The 27,070-nt window shown below is 47.2% G+C and overlaps 2 protein-coding genes across 5 annotated transcripts in view; one reads left to right on the top strand and one right to left on the bottom strand.

The window, feature by feature from the left end:
- PIGK (phosphatidylinositol glycan anchor biosynthesis class K) overlaps positions 1-17,324 on the bottom strand; it is a 108,841-nt gene extending 91,517 nt beyond the window's left edge. For 2 of the 3 annotated variants that reach the window (XM_044004862.1, XM_044004863.1), the window contains exons 1-3: positions 17,161-17,324; positions 10,551-10,646; positions 10,191-10,301 (exon numbers count right to left, since the gene is read on the bottom strand). The gene's annotated coding sequence lies outside the window, so the exon portion shown is untranslated. The remainder of the gene's footprint in view (positions 1-10,190; positions 10,302-10,550; positions 10,647-17,160) is intronic. The other variant, XM_044004864.1, reaches the window with a different exon arrangement.
- Positions 17,325-18,769: 1,445 nt separating this feature from the next.
- Positions 18,770-27,070, top strand: part of AK5 (adenylate kinase 5) — a 195,275-nt gene continuing 186,974 nt past the window's right edge. For both annotated transcript variants that reach the window (XM_044004421.1, XM_044004420.1), the window contains exon 1: positions 18,770-19,210. In XM_044004421.1, coding sequence (XP_043860356.1) covers positions 19,151-19,210 — 60 coding nt within the window. In that variant the 5' untranslated portion in view covers positions 18,770-19,150. The remainder of the gene's footprint in view (positions 19,211-27,070) is intronic.

The following is a 27,070-nucleotide window of genomic DNA, read 5'->3' as shown; positions in this document are numbered from 1 at the left end:
CCATCTCATTTTTCTTGTGAAGGAACAACAACTGGTTCAAAGTTCCACCCTCAAAACTAAAAGGTTTTCCTTTGTGTTCTCTTTACTCACTACCACAAGTTTGCCCTGGGGCTGGGGGGCACCTGATCCCCTCATTCTAGATGTGGGAGGAGAGAGTCATCCTAGGTGGCATAGAGGGAGGAGGGGGCACTAGGATTCGAACCCAGAGCCTCCTACTCCCGAGGCAGCCTCTTCAGCACCCTGAATTTCATAAGGAGCCTTTGTTGTTCTGTGTCACTTTAGGGCTGCTGAAGGTGCTGAGTCTTGTGGACAGCGGGCACGGTGACTCTCCAAAGCACTCGGTGCCCTCCAGGCTTGTCTGGCTCATCTGGGCTCGGAACAGTGGCTCAGGTGGGATCTGGGTGGAAGCTGGGGCTCCTACCCAGCATGGAAGTATGCACGGGCTCCTGAGCTGGGGGCTCCCCTCCACCCCACAACCATGAAGTCCCTGAGAGGGATATAGGGATATGCCCCTCTCGGCCTAGTGATCAGATCTCAAGGTCTTAGAGGCCCCTCTCCCTCTCTCTCTCTAGAGCTCAAAAAGAACAGGAAGCTACTATTTCCCTGCTAAACATAGGCATATCAGCTTGAAAGTTGCCTCATAGGGTCTGCACAAAGACATTATGCAGACATGACAGAATGTTTGCTGAAATGGGAAATTTAGGATAAGTTGCAAAATAACCTATGGCTGGACCCCTAAGGTTGGAGCACTCTGACCTAGGAGAAAGATTTATCGCTGAACATATAGTTTCAACCTAACTACCGCATCCTGCTTAAAATAGATGTCTGTAAGGGTATAAAAACTGCTTGGTTCTTTATCTCTGCGTGTCACACCTCCTGGCTGCCCCAGTGAGTGTGGTGCACCTTTCTTTAGAAAGATATAAAGTCTGTGCTTTGACCTCTTTTCTCCTCGAGTCTCGATTATGGGGTCGGTGGGTGTATCTCCCATCCCACTCATCCCCATGCCTGGTCTGGAGGGCGCCTGACTCCCACCTGTGAGTCTGTGCCCAGGCCCCCTCTTATCTCTCCCCTGAGATGCCCATTGGACAGCGGACCAGACATGCCAGAGACAGCTCCAGTTCCACACATCTGGCCTGACTCCCCAAACTGCTCTGGATCTGCAAGGGTGCCCTAGCTCTCCCAGGAGCCCCAATTCATAACGTCGGGGTGGGCATCGAGCTCTCCCTCCCCCTGGGACACTCTGCACATCAATCAGCAGCTGCCACATCTTGCTGAGCCTCCCTCCATGACCCCTTCTTCCCATCCACATACTCTCCACCACGGTTCAGATCTTAGTCACCAGCTTTCTGGATTATTGCAATGGGAACCTAGCGGATCTCCCTGCCCCAAGTCTTCCGCTCCAACATGTCCCCCACATAGATGTCATAGGAGTTTTCTTTAGCCACAGATCTGCCTGCATTCCTGCCCAACACCACCCCAAAGCAGCCTGGCTTCTGCTGCCGCTTAGCCAGGGCTGTGCTGGAGCCGGCTCTAAGTGCTTCATGACAATGAGCCCTTGCGCAAGAGCATTTACAGCTCAGTCAAACTCTAGTGATCACTCGGCATCTAGGAAGGAAGAGGAGCGAAGGTGCATGGAGCTCCGTCACCCCTCACTGTGCCTTCTCCCAGGCTGTGCCCCAACCTGGAAGGCACTCTGTCTTTGGTCTCATCCCAAAGTCCCTCTCTTCTTTTGTGGTCCAGCGCCAGCACCATCTTCCACATGAAGCCCTTCCTGATGCCCACCACTGTCCCCACCCTTCCTGCTAGACAACTTGGAGTTTAACTTTGAATGTATTTTGTATCTATTCACTTTATGTTTATGCTGGAAAAGTCAACGTATGTCTTTGTTGTGCTCTGATGTCACTGGTAGGAATTGTCTCATTCTTTGACCTTGTATCCCTGGCACCAAGCCCAGAGACTGACACCACAAATGCTCATTGATTGAGTCAGTTAATAAGCTCCTGCTCCTTATTAAGTTTGGTGGCGTGTTATTTTTACTTTCTCTGTCAACTAGAAAAAGAATAAAGCCCAAGTGAACAACAAAACAAACAAACAAAAAGAATGGGCAATGCCTGGTGGCCAGTGTGTCCATCCACACCTGCCAGGCCCTACAGACCTGTGTTAGATTAGGATGCGTGGAAGCAGCCCAGGCTCAGAAGGTCTGGCTGGGTTACAATCTATCCTGCCTGAGCAAGCGCCTCAGGGACTTCAGTGAAGGAGGCAGTGGAGATGAAAAGAGGGCCTTGCCAGGCACCTGGGCTTCCTTCCTGTCCTTCAAGGACCAGCTGAGCTAAGGTTCAAGAGACCGGCCCCTCCCCATCGGGGTGACAGGGTGGGGTGAAGGGGCATCCGGAGGCCCTAGAAGTTTTCAAAGATCGTCTGCCAAATTGTACCAGGGTTCTGATATTCATAGGCCAAAGGAGAAACCACACAAGGAAAGTAGAAGATTCTTGAGGCATCGAAATATTGAGCTCTGAATTCTAACCTTGGATAAGTCATTTTCCTCTCTCAAACCTGTATGATTTTGACCAAGTGAATTTTAAGTAAAATTTTCATGATGGTCTGTATGATTATTTCTTTTTTCTGTATCATTTTCCTTTTTGATACTATTTTTAGTGGCACATTTTTCTTTTTAAATTTTTTTTAAATAAATTTAATTTTTTGCTCAATTACATGTTAAAACCAATTTTTTAATTTCTGGGGGTTTTTATGTTTTAAGTTCCAAATTCTATCCTTCCTTTCCTCCCCTCCCCCTCTGTGAGAAGGTGGGCAATCATGTAAAACATTTCCATATTAGTAATTTTGTACAAGACTCAGATAAAAGGAAAACTGCGTCAGTCTGTATCCAAACAATATCAGTTCTTCTCCTGGAGGTGGGTCGTGTGCTGCATCATGACTCCTTTGGGATGGTCTTGGGTTATGTTATTATGAGAATAGTTAGGTTCTTCATAGTTGATCATTGTTACAGTGTTGCTGTTACTGTGTACATTGTACTCCTGGTTCTACTCACTTCACTTTGTATCAGTTCATGTAAGTCTTTCCAGGATTTTCTGAAATCATCCTGCAGCACATTTTTCTTACATCATGTTCAGTCCCAAACATGTCCCTTCACCATCCCTAACTACTAAGCCAGGTCTTCTAACAAGATTTAAAAGTAAAAGGAGTGAAAAGGGAGCTTAACAAAAGCAAGCAACACTTCTAAGATATCTGGGGCCATATGCAATATTTCACAGCAATGGTATCCAACCTTTCCAAAGAAGTTAGGGAAGAATGTCCTGTCATCTCTTTTCCAGGACCACATTTGGCCATCATCATTTCACAGCATTAATTTCTTTGAGCTTTGGGTTTTCTTATTCTTTCCATTGCAGTCACTGTGCATATTATTGTCCTGGGTCCAAATCAGGTTGGCTTCAAATGAAACATGATTATGGTGGCTTTAGTAGAAATAGGTGGAATTGGGCTTGATTGTTTGATTGGTTCCATGGATATAGTGCTGGACCTGGGGTCAAGAGAACCTAAGTTCAAATCCGCCCTCAGACACTTACTAGCTATGTGACCCTGGGCAAATCATTTCACCCTGTTTGCCTCAGTTCCTCATGTGTAAAATGAGCTGGAGAAGAAAATGACAAACCACTCCAGTATCCTTGCCAAGAAAATCCCAAGTGGGGTCATGATGAGTTGGATACAACTAAACAGCAATAAAAAGGTATTTTGTCTGGCTCTGTAATGTCATTGGTATCAGAACCCTTCTACCAACTGGTCTGCAACTTGGAGCCCTAGAACAGTTGCCTGGGACCTGGAGAGATTAAACAATTTCCCCAGGGCCCCACAGCCAGAAATAAGGCCAGGCTTGAGCCCAGATCCTCCTAACTCCAAGATGGGCTTTCTGTCTACTGTACCACACTGCCTCTTAACAGGTTGAGTAGTCATCATCGTGGCAGAATTGGGCAAGGTAGAAAGATTCCTGCCAACTGATTCCTTTAGAATTAAAAATGATCATGGCCAAACCCCAGGGGCCAGACCTTTGGGCTTACTTGCTGAAGACAAGGTGACATAGGTCACTGGAAATAGGGCAAATCAATAATTCTCAGTCCCATCTGGTTCTTCTGTCCTCATGAAGATCTGGCTATAATGTCTGGACCATGTGACTGTTTCACAAAGAATTCAATTCTTCAGACCTTATATGGGCTAAGCTATTTATTTCAATAATGACTTCTTCTATTAAGGAACCGCTCATCAAACTATCCAAGGTGATACTAAGACATCGAAGAAGATCCAAGACACCTAATTTCTTTGCTTCTAATTTCTGGCACAACTCCCCAGTGTTGGGGAGCAGGTTCTCTGTTGTTTCTTTCTCCATGCTCAAAGATTCCCTTTTGGTCATTAGAAGAGTTGACATATATTCATAAACCAACTTCTGACAACTTTTAGGGAGATTCTTTTATTAATGAATGCCATCAGTCAATTAGCAATGAAGACAATGTGGTTTCTGTGAAAATAAGCCCTGATCATCACATTTAAAAGTCGGAGAGACTTGAAGACTAGCTCATCCGAATACCTCAGACAGTGATGGAGACCCTAGAAGGCTTGCCTTAGACAAACAACAATGCAGTGGTGAATCTCCATCTTGGCTTCGGGTCTTCTCACTCCTAGACCCGGGCTGGCCTTCGGAAGATTTGATGAGCCAAGGATGAAGATCTAAAAATCCATTCCTCTGAGTCAGGGCCCAAAGACACCTAATGAAAGCTAGGAGGTATATTTTCATCTGAAACTTGTGAATGTGATTAAGAGAGAATTATTCTAAAATGGAGGCAGAAGGAGAAAACTGACCACATGCAGACAGTAAACCAGACAGCACAGAGAACAGCAAGTGTGACCCAGGGGAAGCTAGCAGTATAGGTGCTAAGTAACTCAACAGGAAATAAAAACTAGGATGTTTCTATATCTCTGATGCAGGGTACAAGAACCAGGTAAGACGAGGGGAAGACCTCAACCCAAGGAGGCAAACTTGACCTCCATGAGATGGTGGAGGCATGAGGGAAGGAAGGTGTGGTAATACGAAGTCCGTGAATCAGAAGGGGAGGCATGAGCCCATGGGGGAGCAGAGTGGGAGGAGTAATGTGGTGATGAGAACAGACCACAGGGCCTTCATCCGAAGGAAGGGAGGAGGTGGGCTTCCGGAGGCTATGGCTGCAGGGGCATGCAGGCCTGGTGGGTGACTCCAGCTGCCCCAACATCTACTGAAAGAGGACTGATCTTCAGTTGCTGTTGGTGATACTTTCATTCTGGGTCTGGTTTTAACCTATAAGAACTGGTTAATCTGTAAGAACTGTGAGCACCACCTTAATACTCAAAGATGTATCTTAGGACCACTTGGGGGCATCTCACAGAGGGAGTTAGAGTTTGACTGGATGACCTTTGAGATCCCCCCAAACTCTGCCATTTCACACAGCAGAGAAGTTTCCTCAGACCCCTTATTTGCTCCTGGCCTAAGGATGAGGCCATGAAATCGGATTCTGTTTGCATCCCATCCTTCAGGACCCTAAGCTTGACCAATGCCCCCAGGGTCCCTGCAGAGGCCTTGCCAAACCCAAAGGCACAAAACCACACTCAAGGCCCTGTCATCACTATTCTCCCCCAATGATTGCTTCTCTGTTCCATTTTGCCCTAGAACGGAGGCTCATGATGTGTTAAAAATATACCAAATTGTCCACAATTTCAGTGGAACGGATGACTCACATTTTGAATCACATGAAGGGAGATGATTCTAAGTCAGCCGTGAAGTTACTGGTTCCAGAATCATTTGCCACACTTGCCTTCTCCGCTGACCTGGCACACAAGTGGTGTCCCCACCCCCTCAGATCCATAAGCATCCTGTAGTGGTCATTGGCTTAGCCCGATAAGGTCCCTCTCAGATTTCTGTATTTTATTTCCTCTATTCTAAACCGAGGAAGCTGTATTCCTGTTAACCAAATCAGTTCCTGCTCTCCTGCTGGATGCCCTGACAAGGTGATCTTTAGAGCACCCACATCCCACGTCCCACCCATCAGTCGTGAGCAGATTTGACAAGCCAGTGGCCGAGGGGAGAGAAAAGTGACTCTTCCCACTTTAGAAAAGGAACATTTCACAAAACACCCCAAGTGACTCAAGGCCTCTGAAGAACAGGGTCCATGGGATCAGAGAATCTCTAGTCCAGTCCTTCCTTTGCAGATGGGGAAACTGAGTCCCAGGATGAGGAAGAGACTTGCTCAAGGCCACTGAGGCATCAAGAATTAGAACGGGAGCCTTTGGCTCTTGCCACTGTATCCTAATGGAGACAGAATGGAAAAAGCAGCCAACATTTTTCTATGAAGACAGGGTCTGCACAGCCCTTTAGATGTGCTCTCTCGCCTGAGCCTACCAAGGAGAGGCTCCATCGGTTAATCCATTATCCAGGTCAGGAAGCTGAGGCTCAGAGAGGGTAAGTGTCATGTCCATGTTCACTTGACTTGGGATGCCCTAACTCCTGGTCCAGAATGTAGGGCCTGGTAGAAAATGTCCAAGATTTGTAGTTGGACAACCTGCGCCCCTACTATACCTCTCTAAGCCTGATTTTCCCTATCTGTAAAATGAATGAGCTGTACTGGATGGCCATGCTAGGAATTCTGATGCAGTACATTTAGAGCTGTCTACTCCTGGTGAAATTACACACATAGACTTGTATACACACGCACACACACACACACACACACATGAGAGAGAGACAGAGACAGAGATAGAGAGAGAGAGAAACAGAGACAGAGACACAGAGAGAGAGACAGAGACAGAGACAGAGAGACAGAGAGAGATAGAAACAGAGACAGAGTTAGAGAGAGACAGAGAGAGGGAGAGAGGAGGAGTGACAGAGACAGACATAGAGACAGGGACAGGGACAGAGACAGAGACAGAGACAGAGACAGGGTGTGTGACAGAGAGAGGGCATGCTTTTGTGCATGGGTGGCTGGAAGCTGGATACCCTTGGTTAGTGGCATTTTCCAGTATTTGGAAATAATAAATGATAACTTTTATGAGGGAAAAGAGCAACATGTTTTGGTGGAAGAAAAGTTGCATTATTGGGTACCACCACTGCCTCACAGCATGAGGATGGAGGAGACCTTTGGAAGTATATACCTAATTTGCCATTTGAATATATGGTAGTTGGTTAGAGGATTTTTAATAGAAAAAGCATGAATCCCAGAGACCATTTTCTAATGCAGACTATACTGCTAAACCCTATCTGACTCTGCCAGCCCAAGCCAATGGGAGCAAGCTTGATCCATTCCAATCCTCTCCAATTGTCATGGTCCCTTCCAGCTCCCTCTGTGAGGTCTAGGCCACACAGATCAGCTCCCACAGCCTTAACAATTGGCCAATTATCACCTTTTCAATAAAACAGAGCCCACTGGGCCCATCTCCTCTAGAACCCCAGGCTTGGGCACTTGCTCTGCAGCTGCAGCCCAAGAGCCCCATGAAGCCTATAGCTGGACCCTCCTCTATGTGATAGTGCCCCCAGTTAGAAGAGAGCATCCTGAGGGCAAGCATTGTGGCACTTCTCTACCTATGTCCCCTGAGTAAATGCAGAAGACTTGAGGCACAATTCTATTTGTTCATTTATACTTCTGCATCTAAGTCATGGACCTGGGGCCTCTACATGGGAAAGACCCCTGTCACCTAATGATCACAGGGAAGCAAATGTCCTCTACTCGCCTAATTCATACTGTGTCATTTCCCATGGTAGACACAGTGGATAATGTTTTATTTTAGAGGTAAAATTACAGGCAAAGAAAGCAAGATTTGCATTTAAAACTTTGCCCCATACCCAATGCAAGGATTTCTGACTTGTAATGGCTGTCCATTTCATAATAATTTTTCAAAATGAACGTGTTCTAATAAATCAGGCAGTTGTGCCACTGAGGTTTGCCAAGAGATATTTACCCATTTTCAAACCCAGTCACAGATTACTGTTATTCTTCTACATAATCTAAAATGTTAAAAATAATGTGGGAATTTGGCAGATGCTACATCCAGAAATCAATTCAATTAGTGTGTCAGCTGTGGCCTCATTTCATTCCTTTTACTTGTATCCCCAGTGACTGGCATACAAAAGGCACTAAATAAATACTCTGGATTAATCAATTAATGGATTGACTCCACTTCAACAACATCTATTAAGAGCCTGCCACCATGCAGCCCTGGGCTAGTGATGAGAACCAAAGACAAAGACCAACCCTCCTGGCCCCCACAGAGCTTACATTCTGATTAAGAATCACTGCCATCCAACACTAGAACTCGAGTCCAATGTGGATACCAGTGACCCACCTCCTTTCAACTGAAGTTCAACTCCAGCGACCCATTGGAGTGTGGAAATGACCATCAGCTCTTGATGACTATGGCCAAAGAAGCAACTCTCTGCTGGACCCAGCAAGTTGATGGAGTTTAAGTGGAGGCTTAATGATGTCCATGGACCAAGCTGGTTAGATGGAGAAAGGCTGCTCCCCATGATGACTCTCAGTCACAACTCCTGAAGGACCTCTACTAGTCAATCAACAACTATCACTAATGATGCCCCTACTCTGTACCAAGCACTTATCATGTGCTTCAGATACAAAGACAAAGATGAAACAGTCCCTGCCCTCAGGGAGTTTGGGTTCTACTGGGGGCAACATACATATACATCTAACTACATACAAAATGTGTGCAAGATCTAAGTTATGAAGGGCACGCCATCTGCACAGGCGAAGGAGCAACTGCACTGTCCAAATCCAAGCACCTGGAAGTGCTGGAGCATGTTCTTGGAGAACGATTTCACTCAGAAACACAGGGTGATCCTTGTCATCCTTGGATTACGGTGCAGTTATTAATTAAATAATCATGGGCAAATGGAAAAGACAAAAACAGTAGCAGATGTTAAATTCTGGAAAGTTTGATGACTCCTGACCCAACGTTCAGGAACAGCTCATTCTCTTCTGTTTCACTCATTCTTGCCTGATTAATGTATCAGTCACTAATGTGCTGCACATGAGGCATGTGCTGGGGGTGGGGGACGGGGAGACTGTAAATGCACAAAAGGCCATAATGAGGCTCTTGTGTCCATAGGATTCAGAAATTGCTGGCCCCATGTACCCTAGGACAAGCATCTGACCAGGATGATATAAATAATAATGCAATGAATTAGAATGTATCATGTATAGTCCATTGGAAGAATACATTCATTTCGTATTAATATATTCTCTGGACTTGGTCTGAAGACCCAAAAGCAGTTGCTCCTCCTGAGCATTCATTGTAAGATTGTCCAGAACCACAAGGACGAAGCAATTGATGTGTGGTTAGAGAACCCAGCTTTGAGTCCTGGTTCTGCAGTTTACAAGATGTGCAAGCAGGGGCAGCTAGGTGGCACAGTGGATAGAGCACCAGCCCTGGATTCAGGAGGACCTGAGTTCAAATCCACCCTCAGACACTTGACACTTACTAGCTGTGTGACCCTGGGCAAATCACTTAACCCCCATTGCCCCACCCAAAACCAAAACAAAACAAAACAAAAATCCTGTTAAAAAAAAAGAAAAGAAAAGTGCAGAGATGAGAAGTGGAGTGTGTGTGTGTGTGTGTGTGTGAAGGGCAGAAAGGAGACAACTTTGCCTGGAGTTTGGAAAGAGAGCAGGAAGAGGAGTCATTTAGAAGGCAGCAAAGGTGGGCTGGCGCCAGGTGGGGAAGGGGTTAGAAGCTTCTGTTTGATCCCAGAGGTACTGAGGAGCCCAGGAGTGTATAGAGCAGGAGTGTGCTGGTGAGGCCTGATCCGACACAGAAAAGCAATCCTGAGTTATGGAAATTGTCAAGGACAGTCGTGCCTTGAGCCTCGGAAGGAGAAATGGCCAGACATGGAAGCCAATTGGGGTGAGGAAAGGGGATCAGGCAACACTCAGTAAGAATGAGAACCTGAAAGCTCAGATACAGGATGCTTTTGGGGAGACTGATCATGGGATGCTTCGGAAGGGTTGGGTTTTAGGTGCTTGTGGGGGATCCAATAGGACACTGGGGAGGCAGGCATGGGGATAGACAGAGGCACTTGGGAGTAAATGACAGAGATGGGAATTAAACCCTCAGGAGGCGATGAGGTCACCAAATGACCTGGATACCTTGTCTGAGCTCCTGTCCTCTTCAGGTAGATTGAGGAAGGCTGGAGTTGGCCAGACTTCTTGGGGTATGGAATGCTAATGCCAGTGCTCGGCCATTTGGTCCTCGTCATGCTGAAAGCCAAGAACATCATAATGTCTCTGGGGAGTCCCAACCTTGTATTTCTCTAGCCAGGGGGGAGCTGCCACAAACCAAGAGTCGGAAATGAAAGTTGAGGAACCCTTCTCAAATCTTCAAGGAGCATCTCTGATAATAGAGCCCCCCCCCACCAAAAAAACCACTCTCAACCAAAAGGTTCTTCTCTTTCCTCAGGGTGAGACACACAACTGGGAGGTCCATGAAGAACTCACACGGACACTTACTGAAGGGAAGTAGTGTCAGACAGCATGAAGAGCCGTGTCCTGTGTCTGCAGATGACTTTGCCACCTCGCCTGATCTCTGGGCTTTGGTTTCTTCACCTGCGAAATGGGTACAAGAGTAATTGTCCTCCCTACCTGACACAGATGAGGTGAGTAAAAACTCCTTCTGAAAGGGCCATGTCCATCAGAGTCATCGGTGAAGCCATTAATGCCCAGGAACACAGGCCTAGGACTAGAAAGGACTGCAAAGGCTCTCCAACCTTTGACAGGGGAGGAAACTGAGCACAAGGTCACAGAGGCTGGAAGTCAAAGGCCAGGATTTAAACCTAGCTCCCCAGATTCCAAAGTCCAAAGGGCAGCTGGGTGGTGCAATGGCTAGCACCATGTCTGAAGCCAGGCAGATCTGGGTTCAAATCCAACATCAGACACTTTACTGGCTTTGCAACCCTGTTTGGCTCAGTTTCCTGATCTACAAAATGAGCTAGAGAAGGACATAGCAAACTACTCCAGTGTCTTTTCCAACAACACCTCAAATGGGATCATGAAGAGTCAGACATGACTGAAAAAAGACTGAACAACTGTGAACTCCAAAGCCATTGTTTATTCCATTGTGTTCTTCTGCCTCCCCAAGTGTGGTCTACACACAATTCTCATTGAAGCTGTTTATTTATTTTCCTACTGGCTGATAATGACATTGAACATTGTTCTGGAGGATAAAGAGATGGGTAGGTAGGCAGAGAAATAGAGTGATAGACAAGATACCTAGGTAGGTGACAGATAAATAGATAGGTGATAGATGGTAGAGTGATTAGATGGATGGATGGATGGATGATACTGATAGAGACAAGCATTTTAAGCACTTGCTATGTACCAGATACTGGGACAATCCTTTGTGGTACAAATACAAGCAGAACAGTCCCTGCCTTTGGAGAATTTATGCTCCACTTGAAGAAGGCGACACAGAAGTGGGAACTGGAAAAGGGGCTCAACAGCTGACGTGTGCCTTAAAGGGATCAGGGAAGGGCCCCTACAAAATAAGACAAAGCCGATCAAAGCCAAAGGACTCAGGGGCAGGGTCCAAGTCGAAGTAGGGGATGGGTGGTCTAGAGCAGCCAGGAAGTGTAGACAAAATAAGCCGGTATCTTTCTGCTGTGTTTAAGGGGTGTTCATAGGACTGTAGTCTGAGCCAAACCAGTGTCCACTGGACTACCATCCTGATGCCACAATGCCAGGAACTCCCACAATTCTTTGAGCTGAGACCCCCAAAAGCCCTGGATGGGTCAAACGACTGCTTTAACAAATACATTGTCTTGGGGTTTTACACAATCAGAATGAATTTTTCTGGTCACAACTTTATCCTATTGTTCTTGTGCATATTCGATCTTCCTTCTACCGTCTAGACAGAATCCCCATGAAAACCTGTAATTGGCTGTTTGTTTCCAGCAGAGGTTACCACCTCCTCAGTCAGCTGGAGGGGCACTAGGCCCAGTAAACACTTAGAAATTTCTAATGGGACAGCAGTCCTGTGGAGATGTCTACATGGTAGTAGAATGTTCAAAATGGTTTTAGAAAACTTTTATCTCTTGTTTGTAATTCTGCTGTACTCAAAAGCAGAAGTGATACGCCTGTGTAAAATATTATGACTTGGCGCAGCCAGGTGGCACAGTGGATAGAGCACTGGCCCTGGAGTCAGGAAGACCTGAGTTCAAATTCGGCCTCAGACACTTGACACTTACTAGCTGTGTGACCCTGGGCAAGTCAGTTAACCCTCATTGCCTCACTAAATATATACAATATGACTGATGAGTCCATAATAATGAATATTTATAGTAATTATATTATTGGAATTTATATGCTGCTAATATAAAACTTACAAACCGTTATCATATACATATAGACTTACAATAATCAATAAATGAGAATTGATTAGGGGCTTATGATCTGTGCTTTTACTTTTTAAAAAAATATTTTTATTCTAAGCTTAATGAACACCAAATAAAATGGGGTTTCCAGATAAGTTATAGGATAGAAAAAGAGGGCAGTATTTGCACTATAGCTCTCTGCTCTGTACAGTTTGTCTAAAAAAAGATGCAGAATGAGCTCAGCCAGTGGTTTCAAAGCCATCCTACTCTACTGTGGTCCTTCCTGGCCCTCCTGGTGTTCTATATCTGCATTAAAAAAAAAAACCATGTGTCAGTTCCCCTCTTTCCTTTCTCTTCTTTCTTTTTATATCCCCCTGAACCTTCTCAGCCCTGTTGGAAACAACCAAACAGCAGGATGTATCTGTCAGTCGTGGTTCTATATACTGACAATGCAGCATATGGAAAATGAAGTGATCCTTCCCCTTAGCCAGTTTACATTCTAAAGAGGAAGACAGTGTAGACCTATTTAATTGTGAACAAAATGTATAAACGATAAGAACAAGGTAAGGAAGGGACCTCGTGCTTTTGAGGAACAAAAGAAGCCTTGTGAAGATCACAATGGAGCTCAGCTTGGACAGTAACAAGGTGCGTTCCAAGCCTAGTCCAGAGGGAGCAAAGAAGAGGGCGCCCTTGCTTGGCGAAGACCAAGAACACAATATGACATCAGGCCCAGGGTCCTAGATGCAGGGCGGGAGTCAGCCTGTCGTCCGCCTTTGCTCGCCCTCCACTCGTCTTGGTTTGGGTTGAATTCGGTTGAACTGACTTGAAAAGACAAAGGACTCATGATGGAAAATGTTCTCCAAATCCAGAAAAAAAAAAACAACTATGCAATCCAGATGCAGATTGAATCATACTATTTCTATTGTTTGTTGTTGTTGTTGTTGTTTTTCCTTTTTTGCTCTGATTCTTCTTTCATAACATGACTAATCTGAAATATGTTTAATGTGATTATACATACATAACCTACATCAGATTACTTGCTGTCTTGGGGAGGGGGGAGGGAAAGGGGGGAGAAAAAATTGAAACCAGAAATCTTATAAAACAAATGTTGAAAACTATCTCTACATGTAACTGGAAAATAATAAAATATTTATATGGAAAAATAAATAAATAAATAAACCTGTATTTATTTGACTACAATAAGGCACTAGGGAAACTCCTCTGAAAAATATGATGTCTAGAGATAGAGGCATGTTCTTCAGCCACTAAATCAGGACAAAGATGAGTCCATTCATAAGCTAGCTGGTCAGCAAACATTTATTAAGTGCTTGCTATGTGTGGGCCAGTGGAACACGCTTAGGACACAAAGAAAGACAAAAAATGAGTGCCCATCTTTCCCATCCTTATTGTGAATGGCTGATGGGGGTGGGGAGGGAGAAGGGGGAAAGAGGGGGAAATGGAGGGGGGAGAAAGGGGGAGGGAGGGGGAGAGAAAGGGGAGGGGGGAGGAGAGAGCAGGCTAGCACAAAACGTCAGAAGAAAGCAAGGCTGCTTTGTTTATTATTCTTCCCCAGTTTCAAGAATCCATGATTTCCTTGGCTCTGCTATTCCTTTCACCAATGCAAATAGTTGCTGGATTGCCAAGAGGACAGTATATGAAACTATGGATCTTAGCGGCTGTATCAACTCACCCTCTCTGGTCAGAGTCTAATATTCACTGTACTGCCTGTATTTGGGGTGTACTGAAATGGAAGCATTCATGAGCAAGAAGGGGTATTTTTGTAAAATAAAACCAAGACCGGACCTGTGATTTCATTGACATAGGAAATGGTCAAATGAGGAAATTCCCTTTTCCATGCAACCCTGCATTTTCTCTGCCCTCCTAGGTTCAGGGAGCTGCCTGGGCAGCAGGAGGCTAAGTGAGTTGTCCCAGACTAAACAGACAGGCTATGCCAGAGGACAGATTCAAACCTAGTTCTGCCCAACAGCAAAGCCAGCTCTCTGTTTATAAATGTATTTTTTAATAAGTTTCTATTAATATCTTGTTTTTTACATTACCAGAATTTCTACCTGCATCATTTCTCATCCCCTCCCAGAAAGCCATTTCATATAACATTTTAAGAGGAAAAAAAGGAAGAAGAGAAAAAAAGAGCCAAATTGATCACCACATCTGAAAATATATGCAATGTCCCAGACCCATGGACTTCCCATTCCTGCAAAGAACTTGGGTAAGGACACTTGTCCCGTCTCTTTGGGGTTCAGCTTGTTCTTTGTAATTCTGCAACACTCACTTTGGGTTGCTTTCTGATTTTTTTCTTTGTATTTCCATTGTTGGAACCATTGTGCAAATTGTTTTCTTGGTTTAGTTCCAATCACTCCAAATCAGATCGTGTAAACCTTTGCTTGGTTTTCTGTATTCATCCTATTTGACATTTCTTACAGATCTTTGATAATCCATTACATTCATGGACCACATGAATTTGTTTAGCCTTTCACCAGTCAATAGGCTTCTACTTTGTTTCCAATTCTTTGCTACCACAAAAATTTTTTGGTGTTTATGGCACCTTCTTCTTATCAATTACTTCCTCGGAGCTTAAGCCCACTTAGAACCTCTGGGTCAAAGGATTTGGACATATTAGTCACTTATTTGAATAACTCTAAATTGCTTTTGAAAATGGTTATACCGTCTTCATCCACAGCTCCACCAACAATGCATTTGTGTGCCTCTCTTCCTATAACCTCTGTGACATCAACTATTCCTTTCATTGCTAATATGCTGGGTGTAAGGTGAAACTTCAGTGCTGTTTTGATTTTCATTTCTCTTATTTATTTGCAGGATTCTTTCATAGGATTATGAATACTTTGAAATTCTTCTAGTACTTAAAAACTTAGACTTGCTCCCTCTAGACCTCCTTCGTACTTATTTGTGTACATGTACCTCCCAATTAGAATGTAAGCTCACTGAGGACAAGTAGTCTATTCATTGTCTTTGGGTCCCCAGTGCCTAGCAGAGTTCTTTGCCCATAGTAAGTACTTAAACACGTTGTTGAATTGAATGAAACTAGAAAGTTGCAAAGATCTATATTTAGGCTTGATGTAAGGAAAAAACTTCCTATCAACAAGAATGATCCACAAATAGAATGCATTGCCTTGGAAAGTAGTGGGTTGGCAGACATCAAACAATGTTGGACATGATGACCACTCATAGGGAATGTTGTGGAGGATCAAATTAGAGAAGAATTGTAAAGCACTTAGCACAGTACTTGGTGCATGGTAGGTGCTTACTAAATGTGTATTCCTTTATCTTTTCCATGGATGGGTTGGACTAGAGAAAGGCAGAATGGTATGGAGAGATGTAGCATGTTGGAGTGGATGGAGTCCAGAAGATCTACATGAGTACAAGACCTGCCTGAGACATTGCCTAGCTGTATGACCCTGGACAAGTCTTCTCACTCCTCTATGCCTGAGTTTCCTCACCTGGAAAATGGGGCAATTGGACTAGATACGCTCTCAATTCTCTTCCAGTTCCATGACTAGATGTTCGACTCTATAAGATGGTAGCACTTCAGGAGGTTTGGGGCCACCTCTGGCCCAGTGGTCTCTTCAAACTCTGCTCAGCTGGTTCCAAGAAAACCAAGTATTTTACATGGTCTATACTCACAGCTTTCACAGCCTCGGAGGGCATAGTGGCACAGCCACTGAGAGCCCAGGGTCACAGACACACTCACCTGAAGGATTAGAAGTCTTAAATGATGAGCATAATTATTCAAAAGGGAAATAGTCAACAGTATGCCAATAAATGTTTAACAACAGGCTCCCCCCAAAAAAAAAGTAAGTTTAACACACTTTAAGAGTGTTATTTATATTAAACACTTGTTCCCTTCCCTTCCCCCAGAGATCTAAAGTTGGAAGTTACCTCAAAGGCCAATAGTTCAAATCCCCCTCCTTTTGTAGATGAGAAAACCTAGGCCCCTTAAGTTCAAGTGACTTGTCCAAAGTCACACAAATAGTGTCAGAGGTGAAATTTGAACTCTGGTCCTCTGACTGGTGTCTTGAGCCAGTGTCTCTATACTAGGCCACCAAAATGCCGTTATAGCCACTCCCTATCTCCACTCCAGTCGGAGGGTTAGCTCCTTATTTCTTTGTATCCTGTTGTGCCTAATACAGTGCCTGGTACACAGAAATCAATCAAATTCTGATCGAGTCGGTGGAAATGTTTGTCTGACCCGAGACAGAGTTCTCCCCACTGGCTGACGGCTCCTAAAGCTATCAGTGCAAGAACTCGAGGCTAGAGGCTGGACGAGGCCAATGCTCTGATGCCGGCTCCATCCCAAGGGCCCAGAAACAGCACAGGTTCCATTTCAGAGCGTCAGCTGACTTAGAGGCTCCGAAAGGTCCAAAGGCTTCTTGTCGGCTGGGCAAGTTCCCAGCTAATTAAATCCTTGCTCTCTTGCTCTCTCTCTTCCCAGGTAGAAAAGCCTGGTCTGTAATTAGGGAAGAGAAAAATAGCGGCTGTTTCGGAGACTGGGGGCTGGGAGGGACGAGAAGGGCGCCAAAGCTATAGGGGATCAAGGCTGGATTGGACACCCGCTGCAGGGTAGCTGCTGGGGGGCGGGGTGGGGGGAGAAAGGGGGAGGGAGGTTATTCTCGGATCTCTCTGCCATTTACACACGCACGTACGCACACACACACACACACACACACACACACACACACACCATACACACGTTCACGTCCACATAACTAACTCACCCTAATCCTGCACATCTCCGCATCTCCGCTCAGAGACCTGGGCAAAGCTCAGTACAGGCGGATGAAAGAGAGTCATTTTCCGCACTTGGGGTGAATAGCTCAGAATCACAGCAAGAGTCTCCTTGGGAGCTGGAAACAGGACCCCCCGCCCCCCACTCCCAAAGCCGACTGGAGCCAGTGGCTCGAGGAAGACGCGGCCAATTGCTAGAGGTGCCTACACGCCCCCCGCCCCTTCCCCCTCCCCCCCCCCATCTGCCCCCTACCCCTCTGGGGGCCAGGTTCACGCGCGGCTTCTGGACTGGCCTCACTGAGCCCCGGCCGCACCTCACTCCCCCCTCACTCCTCCCAGATTCTTCCAATGGCTCTCTCTGACGTCACGACCATTTCTCCGGCTCAGGGGAGAGTTTTCCCCCCAGTCCTACGGCTCAGGAATCCTGGACCTCTCTAGTGCTAATGACTTGCTGTGAGAGCCGCAGAGCCTTTCAAACCACCGGTCACCAAAGGAGAGCCAAAGGCGGGCTGTTGGGAAGCCCTCCCCTGGATCCCCTAGATTCCTCGCCTAAGATCTCCCGGGAAACCCTAAAATCCCTGGAAGAGGAGCTGCAGTCCCAGTGACCGGCCTTGCTGAGCGGGGAGGGGGGTGGGGTGTTCAGAGCGTAGACTGGGGGAGCAGCAGGTTCTGGGAGCTCGGGCGGGGCGCAGCGTGTGACTCAGTTTCCTTTTTTGGCACGTTCTCTTCCCCGCCAAGTCCGGGGTCAGGACTCCCCTGGGACTGCAGTGCCCAGAAAAGGTCCACCCTTCAGCAACTGCTTCCCAGAGGAGGGTGTGCCTGAAGCCTTCCCTTCCTCTCCTCCTCTTCCTCCCCGCTCCTCCACCCCCGCACTCCGTTGGCAGCCAGTTTGGGGCTGTCTGCACGGCGTGACTGGCTTCCCGCAGCAGGCAGGAGTTTGGGGAGGTGTGAGCTGCGGCTGAGGTGGAGAGCTGTGTGCTGCCATCCCTGTCTCTGCCTCTGCCATCCCTGTCTCTGCCATCCCTGTCTCTGCCATCTCTTTCTCTGACATTTGTCTCAAACAGCCTTGCCTCTGCCTCTGCCTCGCCTCACCTCTGCCCCGCTTCTCCCCAGCGAGAGAAGCTGCCAGGGACTGGGGAAGCCACTGCAGCGCGGACAGCTCTCTCCCAACTCCCTGAGGCCTCAGCTTAGGGGATCCGGAGGGAGGGAGTGCAGAGCGCAGGGGCGGCTGGGGCAGTTAGGGGGAGACCACGGACTGAGCGTCTGCAGACTCAGGAACAGGAGAGAGAGGAGAGGGGAGGGGAGAAGAGGAAAGAAGAGGGGAGGAGAGGAGAGGAGAGGAGAGGAGAGGAGAGGAGAGGAGAGGAGAGGAGAGGAGAGGAGAGGAGAGGAGAGGAGAGGAGAGGAGAGGAGAGGAGAGGAGAGGAGAGGAGAGGAGAGGAGAGGAGAGGAGAGGAGAGGAGAGGAGAGGAGAGGAGAGAGGAGAGGAGAGGAGAGGGGAAAGGAGGAGGAGAGGAGAGGGGAAAGGAGGAGGAGAGGAGAGGAAAAGAGAGGAGAGGGGAGGAGAGGGGAGGGGAGGAGAGGAGAGGAGGGAGGAGTGGAGAAAGAAGAGGTGGGAGGAGAGACCAGGAAGAAGCTAGAAGGGAGGTGAGGAGGGAGGAGCGCAGGGAAGGGAGAACCCGGCCCCTGGAGGCTCTAGAGACAGATTGAGTGTGGATTTTCTGGTGAGATAACGCGCCCCAGGGAGAAGGGAGAGAGAGAGGGAGAGAGGGAGAAAAGGAGAGAGAGAGAGAGAGAGAGAGAGAGAGAGAGAGAGAGAGAGAGAGAGAGAGAGGAGGCGGCTGCAGCGTGGACCTAGCGCACCAGCCTTGCTTCCTTCATCCTTCATCCCCTTCCTCATCCCGCCCTTCCCGGCGGCAGAGCAGCCCAGCCTCCTGCAGGCATCCCGAGAGCTTGTGGTCGCTCCTCGGTAGAGGCAGCATGAACAGCAACGAGGCCAAGGATTATCTGGCCCGGAGGGAGATCCCCCAGCTTTTTGAGGTAAGGAACTGGGACGGAGAGATGGGAGCCCATGCTTGTGTATGAGGCTCTGCGTGTGCGTGAGCGCGCGCGCGCACGAGCTGGGCTGTGCTGTGCAGTTTCCTAGCACTAGCTCAGGCTCATGGGCGGGGGCGGGGGGGGGGGGTCATCCCCAGTTCCCACAGCAATGCTGGGGATGGCTTCCCAGAGGCACGGCATCCTACCTTCCCCATCCCCCACCTCAACTCCCCACTGCTCAGCTCCTCTCCTCACCCAAGGCTGGGCTGGGAATCTGCATTCTGCAGACCAAGTTTCATACCCAGACCTAGGCTCTCCCTTGCCTTCCTCCTGTAGAACCCCATCCCCACCTCAGGTGGATCTGGTCAGTAGACTGCAGGCGGGGTCCTGGGCCATCTGTCTAGCCCGGGAGATGGGGAGGAAGACGAGTCATTGCTCGGCGCGCACGCACACACACACACTTTGGGCACATAAAGTGGGGGACTAGAGGTATTGCTCTTCTAGGCTGGCCAGAGAGGAATGGTCATGGGGGAATCTGAGTGGGGAGAGGGACAGGAGGAAGTACATCCCCAAATTGATAGATTTGCTGGGGAGGGGAGGGGGCAGTGGAGACCGAGAAGGAGGAGCGGAGCCTTAGCTGCCCTTTCAATGTTCTGCCCCCCCCTAGCGGCAGGGACGGGGGCCTCCCAGGTGACAGCCCGCCAGCCTGCCCTCCCTCCCTCCCTCTCTCTCTCTCTCTCTCTCTCTCTCTCTCTCTCTCTCTCTCTCTCTCTCTCTCCCTCCCTCCCTCCCTCCCTCCCTCCCTCTCTCTCTCTCTCTCTCTCTCTCTCTCTCTCTCTCTCTCTCTCTCTCTCTCTCTCTCTCTCTCCTGCGCTTCTGGTGAATGAATGAACTCCCGAGCACGTTTCCTATTAGCTTTCAGAGGCAGCTGATTTCCCCTGCCAGAGCTCCCTGTCTTCCGCAGCGCCTCCTTTCATTCAGTCTATCCAGAGAGACGAGGGATTGGATTATTTTACAGCCCTTTGCTCTATGTTCAGTTCGCATAATAGCATTTTCGGTGCCAGAGGTGAGAGAGGAAATACTGAGAAAGAGAGAGAGAGAGAGAAAGAGACACAGAGACACAGAGACAGAGAGAGAGAGACAGAGACAGAGACTGAGAGGGAGCCAGTGACAGAAGGGCGTGAAGGACGATGAGCATTTGTCGGCTCCTACTCAATCAAGGGTATTTTATCAAACTCTTACCAGGCGCTCTGGGGAGACAAAGAAAGCCAAACGGTAGCCCCTGCCCTTGAGGGGCTTACATTCTGATGGGGGGGGGCAGAGAGACAACAAGTAAATAACTAGATCCATACAAGATACCTACAGAATAGATGTCGATAATCGGAAAGGGGAGGACATTGGTAACTCACCCATATAGATCAGTTGCTTTTCTTTGCCCAGCCCCCATTTTTTCTCCATATTGGAAATCAAATCATTCTGAAGTCAGACTGATCATTCCTAAAGTAAAAATGGAAGGTAGCCTGTTGCATAGAGCTGATGACTGCTCAGCTGGAGTTGGAATTAGGGTTAGTCAATAAGGGATGACTAGGTGCTGACATTCTGAAAGATGATTGATCAGTAGCAAACATAAACATTTTGAAATTAAAATAGTTAGAACTAGTAGACTGCTCGTAAATAAATGTTTTCTTAAATTGCACCCAAATGTTTATAAAATGGGGCAGAAATATCTGTAAAATGCGACAACCCATCACGATACTTTGTAGGGTGTTTGATTTCCTCCAAGTGGAGAACTCCATCAGCTCTGAGGAAAGCTATCATTTTAGCATCCAAGTCCTAGGGAGTTGCCTGAGGCACACAGGAGGTCAGTGACTTCCCCAGGGGTCCCAAAGAGGATGCTTTAGACCTTAGTCTTCCTGACTTCCCACAAAAGAAGTGATCAGTCAATCAAACAACAAATGTTCATGAAGAATCCACCATATGGAATATTATTGTGCCATAAGAAATGAGAAGCAGGAGGATTTCAGAAAGGACAGGAAAGACTTGTATGAAGTGATGTAGAATGAAGTGAGCAGTTCCAGGAGAATGTTGTGCACAGAGACAGACATACTGTTGGATGAAGAATTGTCAATGACTTGACTGTTCTCGATACAATGATCCAAGACAATCCCAAAGGACTGGTGATGAAGCATGCTACCCACCTCCAAAGAAAGAACTGATATTGGTGGAACATAGACTGAGGCATGCTATTTTTCACTTTCTTTCATTTTTTTCTTTTATTCAAGTGTTCTTGTACAAAATGACCAGTACACTCATGTTTTACATAATTGCACATGTAGAGCCCATATCTGACTGCTTACTGCCTCAGGGAAGGGGTTGGAGGAAAGGAGAAATAGAATTTGGAACTCAAAACTTTAAATAAAAATATTTATTATCATAAAAAAGAATCTACAATCTGCCAGGCACTGTGGTTAGCACAAGGGATACAAAGAATGAAACCCACCATTGTGCCCATCAGCCTGGCTGTGAATCTTAGAGTCCCACCCTTCCTTTTCCTTCCTCTCCAATAGCCAATAAGTTGACTGCAGAGTCACAAAATTGGGGAATAAAAAGGGGACTTGAGGAGCCATTTAGTGCCGCTCCCATGGGAGAGGAATCTGCACTCTAACATACTCGAGGTGGTTGTCCAGCCTCTGCTTAGACACCTCCAAAGTGGGGAGCCTCCAACCCTGGGCTTGTTCATTCTATCTTCCCAGTAAGGATCCTATCCAATCCTTTCTCCACTCCAGAGGATGGGCACCACTCCAATTCAGAGTCTGGCCATCTCTTGCTGCGATTATAGCAACACCCTTCTCATTGGCCTCCTTGCCTCCTCTCCAGTCCATCCCACTCAGCCATCCAAAGCACAAGTCTGACAATATTCCACTGAAGCTTCAGTGGTGCCCCACACATCAAAGAGCTAGCCCCGGAAGGGACTTGAAAAGAAGAATGGCACAATGCCAAGAAGACCTAGTTCAAATTCCAGCTCCACCTGTGTGGCCTTGGGTAAGTCACTGGCCTTCTCCTCCATAACATGAGGGAGCTGTTCTAGATAACCTCCACAGGCCCTTAAGTTGGAACTCTATGCTTCCAGAGGTAACATGTCAAGAAGCTGAGGCCCCCAGCAAGGTCCCACAGACACTAAGTCACAGAGCCAAGGGTGGAGACCAGGTTCTCAGCCCCATCCCAGCTCCTCCCTGCACAGCACCACCTTCCAATAATGTAGGCCAACCCAATAGGATAGTCAATCAATTAGCAAAGATTTATGAAGCACCTACTATGTCCCAGGCCAATGAAATGATATTTGTTTAGAAAATGCCTGCCACATAGTAGGTGCTGTGTCATTGCCCTCCTACCAGAGGAGATAAGATCTACCTATATAAACACATGCAAACTAGATACAAAGTGACGGGGTTGGGGGGAGAAGCCCAGATCAGAAGACTTCCCATGGGAAGGTGATGTGGGAGCTGAGTCTGCAAGAGACCTAGGGAGTCTAAGAGGAGGCAAAGGGGACGCCTAATGACCAAAAAGCACGGAGATGGGAGAAAGTGAGGTCAGATGGGCTGGACCAGAGTAGTGGAGGGAGGGTGCTATTTAACCAGAGGGGAAAGGCTGGTTTGGGCTGGGGGACCAAGGGCTAGGCTGCCAACAGCCAACATTGATCTAGTGCGTTTGGGGGCGCAAAGCACAAGTTGTTTTTCTGTGCACCACCGAGGAGCTGATGTTGCTGCTGTGTGACGGAGTCTTATATTCAACCTGGGTGGGCTGTAGGGATCTCTCTTTGGTCACGGGTCCTTTGCCTTGGATCCTTGAGCTTTAAATATATATTATAGAGATAGAGATCTAAGCTACTTCCTTTGAAATACTATATATCTTATTTTATACAAAACATTCCTCTGAGATGGGGTTCTTGGACTTTCCACGCTGCCGTGGGGTGCATGAAACAGTGTGTGGAGGATGGATGGGAGAGGGGAAGTGAGGCACGGAAACCAATCAGGAGGTGCAACAATCACAGACTTCTCCTCTAGTTGTTTTCTTTTGGGGGGATGAGGTGTTAATGCAGCCAGCATTTTAGAAGTGTGCTCTCCACTTCAGAGAACTGCATTTAGTTTTGATTTTGTCTGACAGTCAACAAGTATTTATCAAGCACCTACTATGTGCCAGGCACTCTGTGAAGTACCAGAGATACAAAGAGGGGCAAAAGCCAGTCCCTGCCCTCAAGGAGCTCACAGTTTAATGGAAGAGATGACATGTAAACAGATACAAACAAGAGAGCGATAGATGCACACAGAATATACACACATACATACAGCTGTGTGTGTGTGTGTGTGTGTGTGTGTGTGTGTGTGTGTGTGTCTGGACACATGATATTTTGGAAAGAATCATCAGAGAAGAGGCGTTGAGGAAGGCTTCTTATAGAAGGTGGAATTTTATCTGGGCCTTGGAAGAAACCAGGAGGAAAAGCTGAGAAGAAAGGGAGGACATCAGTGAAATGTCTGGAGTCCAGAAAAGGGCTGGCTTCTGCCTGGAACAGCCACTAGATTGAAGAGTATGTGGGGCAAAGGAGGCAGAAGATGCCTGGCAAGGGGGGAGGGTCGAGTTATGAAGTGATTGGAGCCAGACAGAGAATTCTGTCTTTGCTGGGGAATGGGGAGCCTCAGGGCTTATTGGCCCCGTGCTTGAAGAAGATCCCATTGGGGGCTGAATGAAGCATGGCCTGCCGTGGGGGAAGGCTGGAGGCCAGCAGGCTCCCCAGCAGCCATTGCAATAGTCCAGGTGGGAGGAGAGGGGCAGCATCAGAGGAGAAAAGGGGGCATATTCCCAACCTGTTTCGGGAGTAAAATCAGTGGCTTTGGCAGAAGCTTGGCTGAGGGGAGGGATCTGAGTGTGTAAGAGATCGTGAGGAGTCAAGGAGGGACTGGGAGGATGGTAGTGCCCTTGACAGCGATGGGGAAGGTTGGAAGAAGGGAGAGTTGGAGGGGAAAGTTCAGTTTGGGACATGTTGAATGTGAGATGCCTAAAGGCCGCCGGAAACATGAGAGTGGATGTTAGGAGACAAGCTGAGGGTCACAGGCATAGAGATGGTGGTTGAGTCTTTAGGAACTGATGAGTCTTAGCAAAGGGAGAAGAGAGAGGTCGTGACAGAGCCTTGAGGGACCCTTGGGGTTGGAGGGCGTGACCTGGGAGGAGATTGAGAGGGAGCAGTCAGACAGGTAGGAGGAAAACTAGGGCCAAGTGGTGTCCGTGTCATTTGCCAGGTAAGAGACTGTTGGTCACGTTGGAGAGAGTAGCTTTGGCTGAGTCCCTGGCTTTATGGAAGATCTGGGCCTTTTATTCAGTCAAATATCCAGCTATCTAATTGAACTTTGCAGTTCTCCCCCACTTTTCCCTTCTATAGGCAGCCTCAGTGGCTGTGTTTGGTAGGTCTCATTTTGGAATATCTTTGTAGTTTTATACCATTCCATCATAGATTTGGAACTGCAAGATATCTTAGCGCCTACCTGAGGAAATGTCTTCATTGCACTGAAGAAGAACCTGAAACTGAGACAGAGAATGCCATGCCAAGACCCTAGGAGGCAAAATTTGAACTGAGATCTCTGACCCTCAGCTCAAACCTTTTCCCACCCTGCCACAAGATGAAAGGCTGTCTTCTCATTGCATTCTTTCTTGATTTTGATGTGATATTCTATCACTTGGAGCACTGTGCTACATGCCTTTGTGTGTGTCTCACAGTGGGGGTTTGCAAATAATATGAATGGTGCAGACAAGGGTTATCCATATCTGTTTCTGGATGTAAGGCTGTGGGCCCCATGTGAGAATAATGCTTATAAATGCATAAAAGAAAATACATAGGACTGCAATGGAAACCAAGGATGTTAAGATACAGTTATCCATCCATCCATCCATCTATCTGTATTATTGTTGTTGTTCAGTCACTCCAGTTGTGTCCAACTCTTTGTGAGCCCATCTGGGGTTTCCTTGGCAAAGATACTGGAGTGCTTTGCCATTTCCTTCTCCAGCTTGTTTTACACATGAGGGAATTGAGGCAAATAGGGTCAAGCAATATATGTATACATTTTAAAAAAACAAGTTCTTAGACCCCAAGAACCCCTGGTAAAAATAAGTGAGTCCTATCTTCAAAGGACCAAATCATATGAGTGTGTGCACAAGCACACCTATATACATGCATACACACACACACACACACACACTCACACACACACATGCACTTGCATCTCCTGGTGTTCCTGGCCACCCAAAGCAGCTAACAGACCTTTGTCCCAGGACACTGACAGAGGGTGGCAGGAGGTATGGCTCTATGGTCACCTGGAGGACTGAAGTATAACTTACCCTACAGGCAGTCCTCACCTGGTACCAGAGTATTAGAAGAATTGTTGCTTTCAAGTCCTGAAAACAGCTCTCCCAGCAGTCTGTCAGATGAAGAGGCAGGGTTCACACCAAAAAGATCACATGTCTTCCCCCTCCTCCCCCTTCATGAATGGCCTTTCCTGAGGAAGTTGGGGTATAGTCATTCATCTCCCCAGTTTTTGCTGAGAGCCTATTAACTATAGATATGGATTTCTCTGTTAGTCCTTCTCTGTTCTTGACCATCTGGCTGTAGCTAGCTACTTTGCTAGACTTTCTCCAACTCTACAATCCAGTCAAACTGACTCCCATTGTTATGCTGCCCCCCCCATACTTGGAGGGTACATCCACCTCACTCAGCCTGAAGGGTGACTCTTCAAAGTGCTGTCTTTCATCCACCCAGCTCCTTCCTCTCACCCTGAAATTACCCATGTCTGGTGGTCTCTTCTATGGCTGTGTGCTTGGTCACCCAAGAGGTCGGGATCCATTCCATTGTGTCATTAGTGGCTGGTCCAAAGCCTGGCACAGACAGAATGGTCTCTGAATAGCTCCTGGCTGAAATGAAGGAAGGAAGGAATGTGGCTGCTGCAGCCATGATAAGAGACCTCCATCTCCCCCTTTTCAGGAAGAGTCTCTTTTCAAGCTTGCTCCAAAAGTCTGGCCTGGCACACGGTGGTCACTTCATGAATGCTTGTCAGCTGGTCAGTCTATTGATTGAGGGAGGAAAAGAAGTCCAGGCTCTGCTCTTGAGGAATGTTTGAGTTTCAGTTGTGTTTAGGAGTGTGATACTCTAGTATGGTATGTGTGCATGTGTGTGTGTGTGTATGTGTGTGCACGCACATTCGTGTGCATGGGAGGGGGAGATAACATCAGTTTTTTATGTCCAAGAGTAATAAGCCAATGTGGCAAAGTGGTCAGAGGGCTAAGCATGAGGGGCACCCGTGTGAGTTGGAGACCCCCTTGGGTAATTCTTAGCGCTCTATGCAGGTCATTGTTATTACTCACATCAATGGCAGGAGTGGATTGAGGCAACAGTTCACCCGACAGGTCACTCTCCCCCATCCCCCCTCAGTTCTCTGCTATAGCCTGAGTCTATCTCACAGACACTTGGAGTGCTAGAGTGTGGGATCATCAGTCTAGAACCACAAGTTATCCTTACAGCCCACAACAAGTTCAAAGAGCCCCTTTTATAGATGAAGGGCACACAAGCAGTCGGTGGCAGAGCAGCGGGTTCAAGGTCCATGTTCCTCCTCTGCTGTCACTGTCTCCCTGCCACAAGTCAAGCCACAATGACCATTTTGGAGACTCCAGTTGTGTTATTTTGAGCCAAGTCTTGTCAAATTTAAAAATCCTTATGAGTTATTATGCTATCTTCCCAAAAGGGCTTAATAGAGGCTGAAATATGGGCACCCAAACTGTCTATAGATTTAAAAAAAATATTGGATTGAGAAATGGCTCATC

This window comes from Dromiciops gliroides, chromosome 4, assembly GCF_019393635.1.
Source record: "Dromiciops gliroides isolate mDroGli1 chromosome 4, mDroGli1.pri, whole genome shotgun sequence".
In the NCBI taxonomy this organism is placed as follows: domain Eukaryota; kingdom Metazoa; phylum Chordata; class Mammalia; order Microbiotheria; family Microbiotheriidae; genus Dromiciops; species Dromiciops gliroides.
The sequence above is the reverse complement of the archived record's forward strand: the minus strand, read 5'-3'. Positions and strand labels throughout refer to the sequence as shown.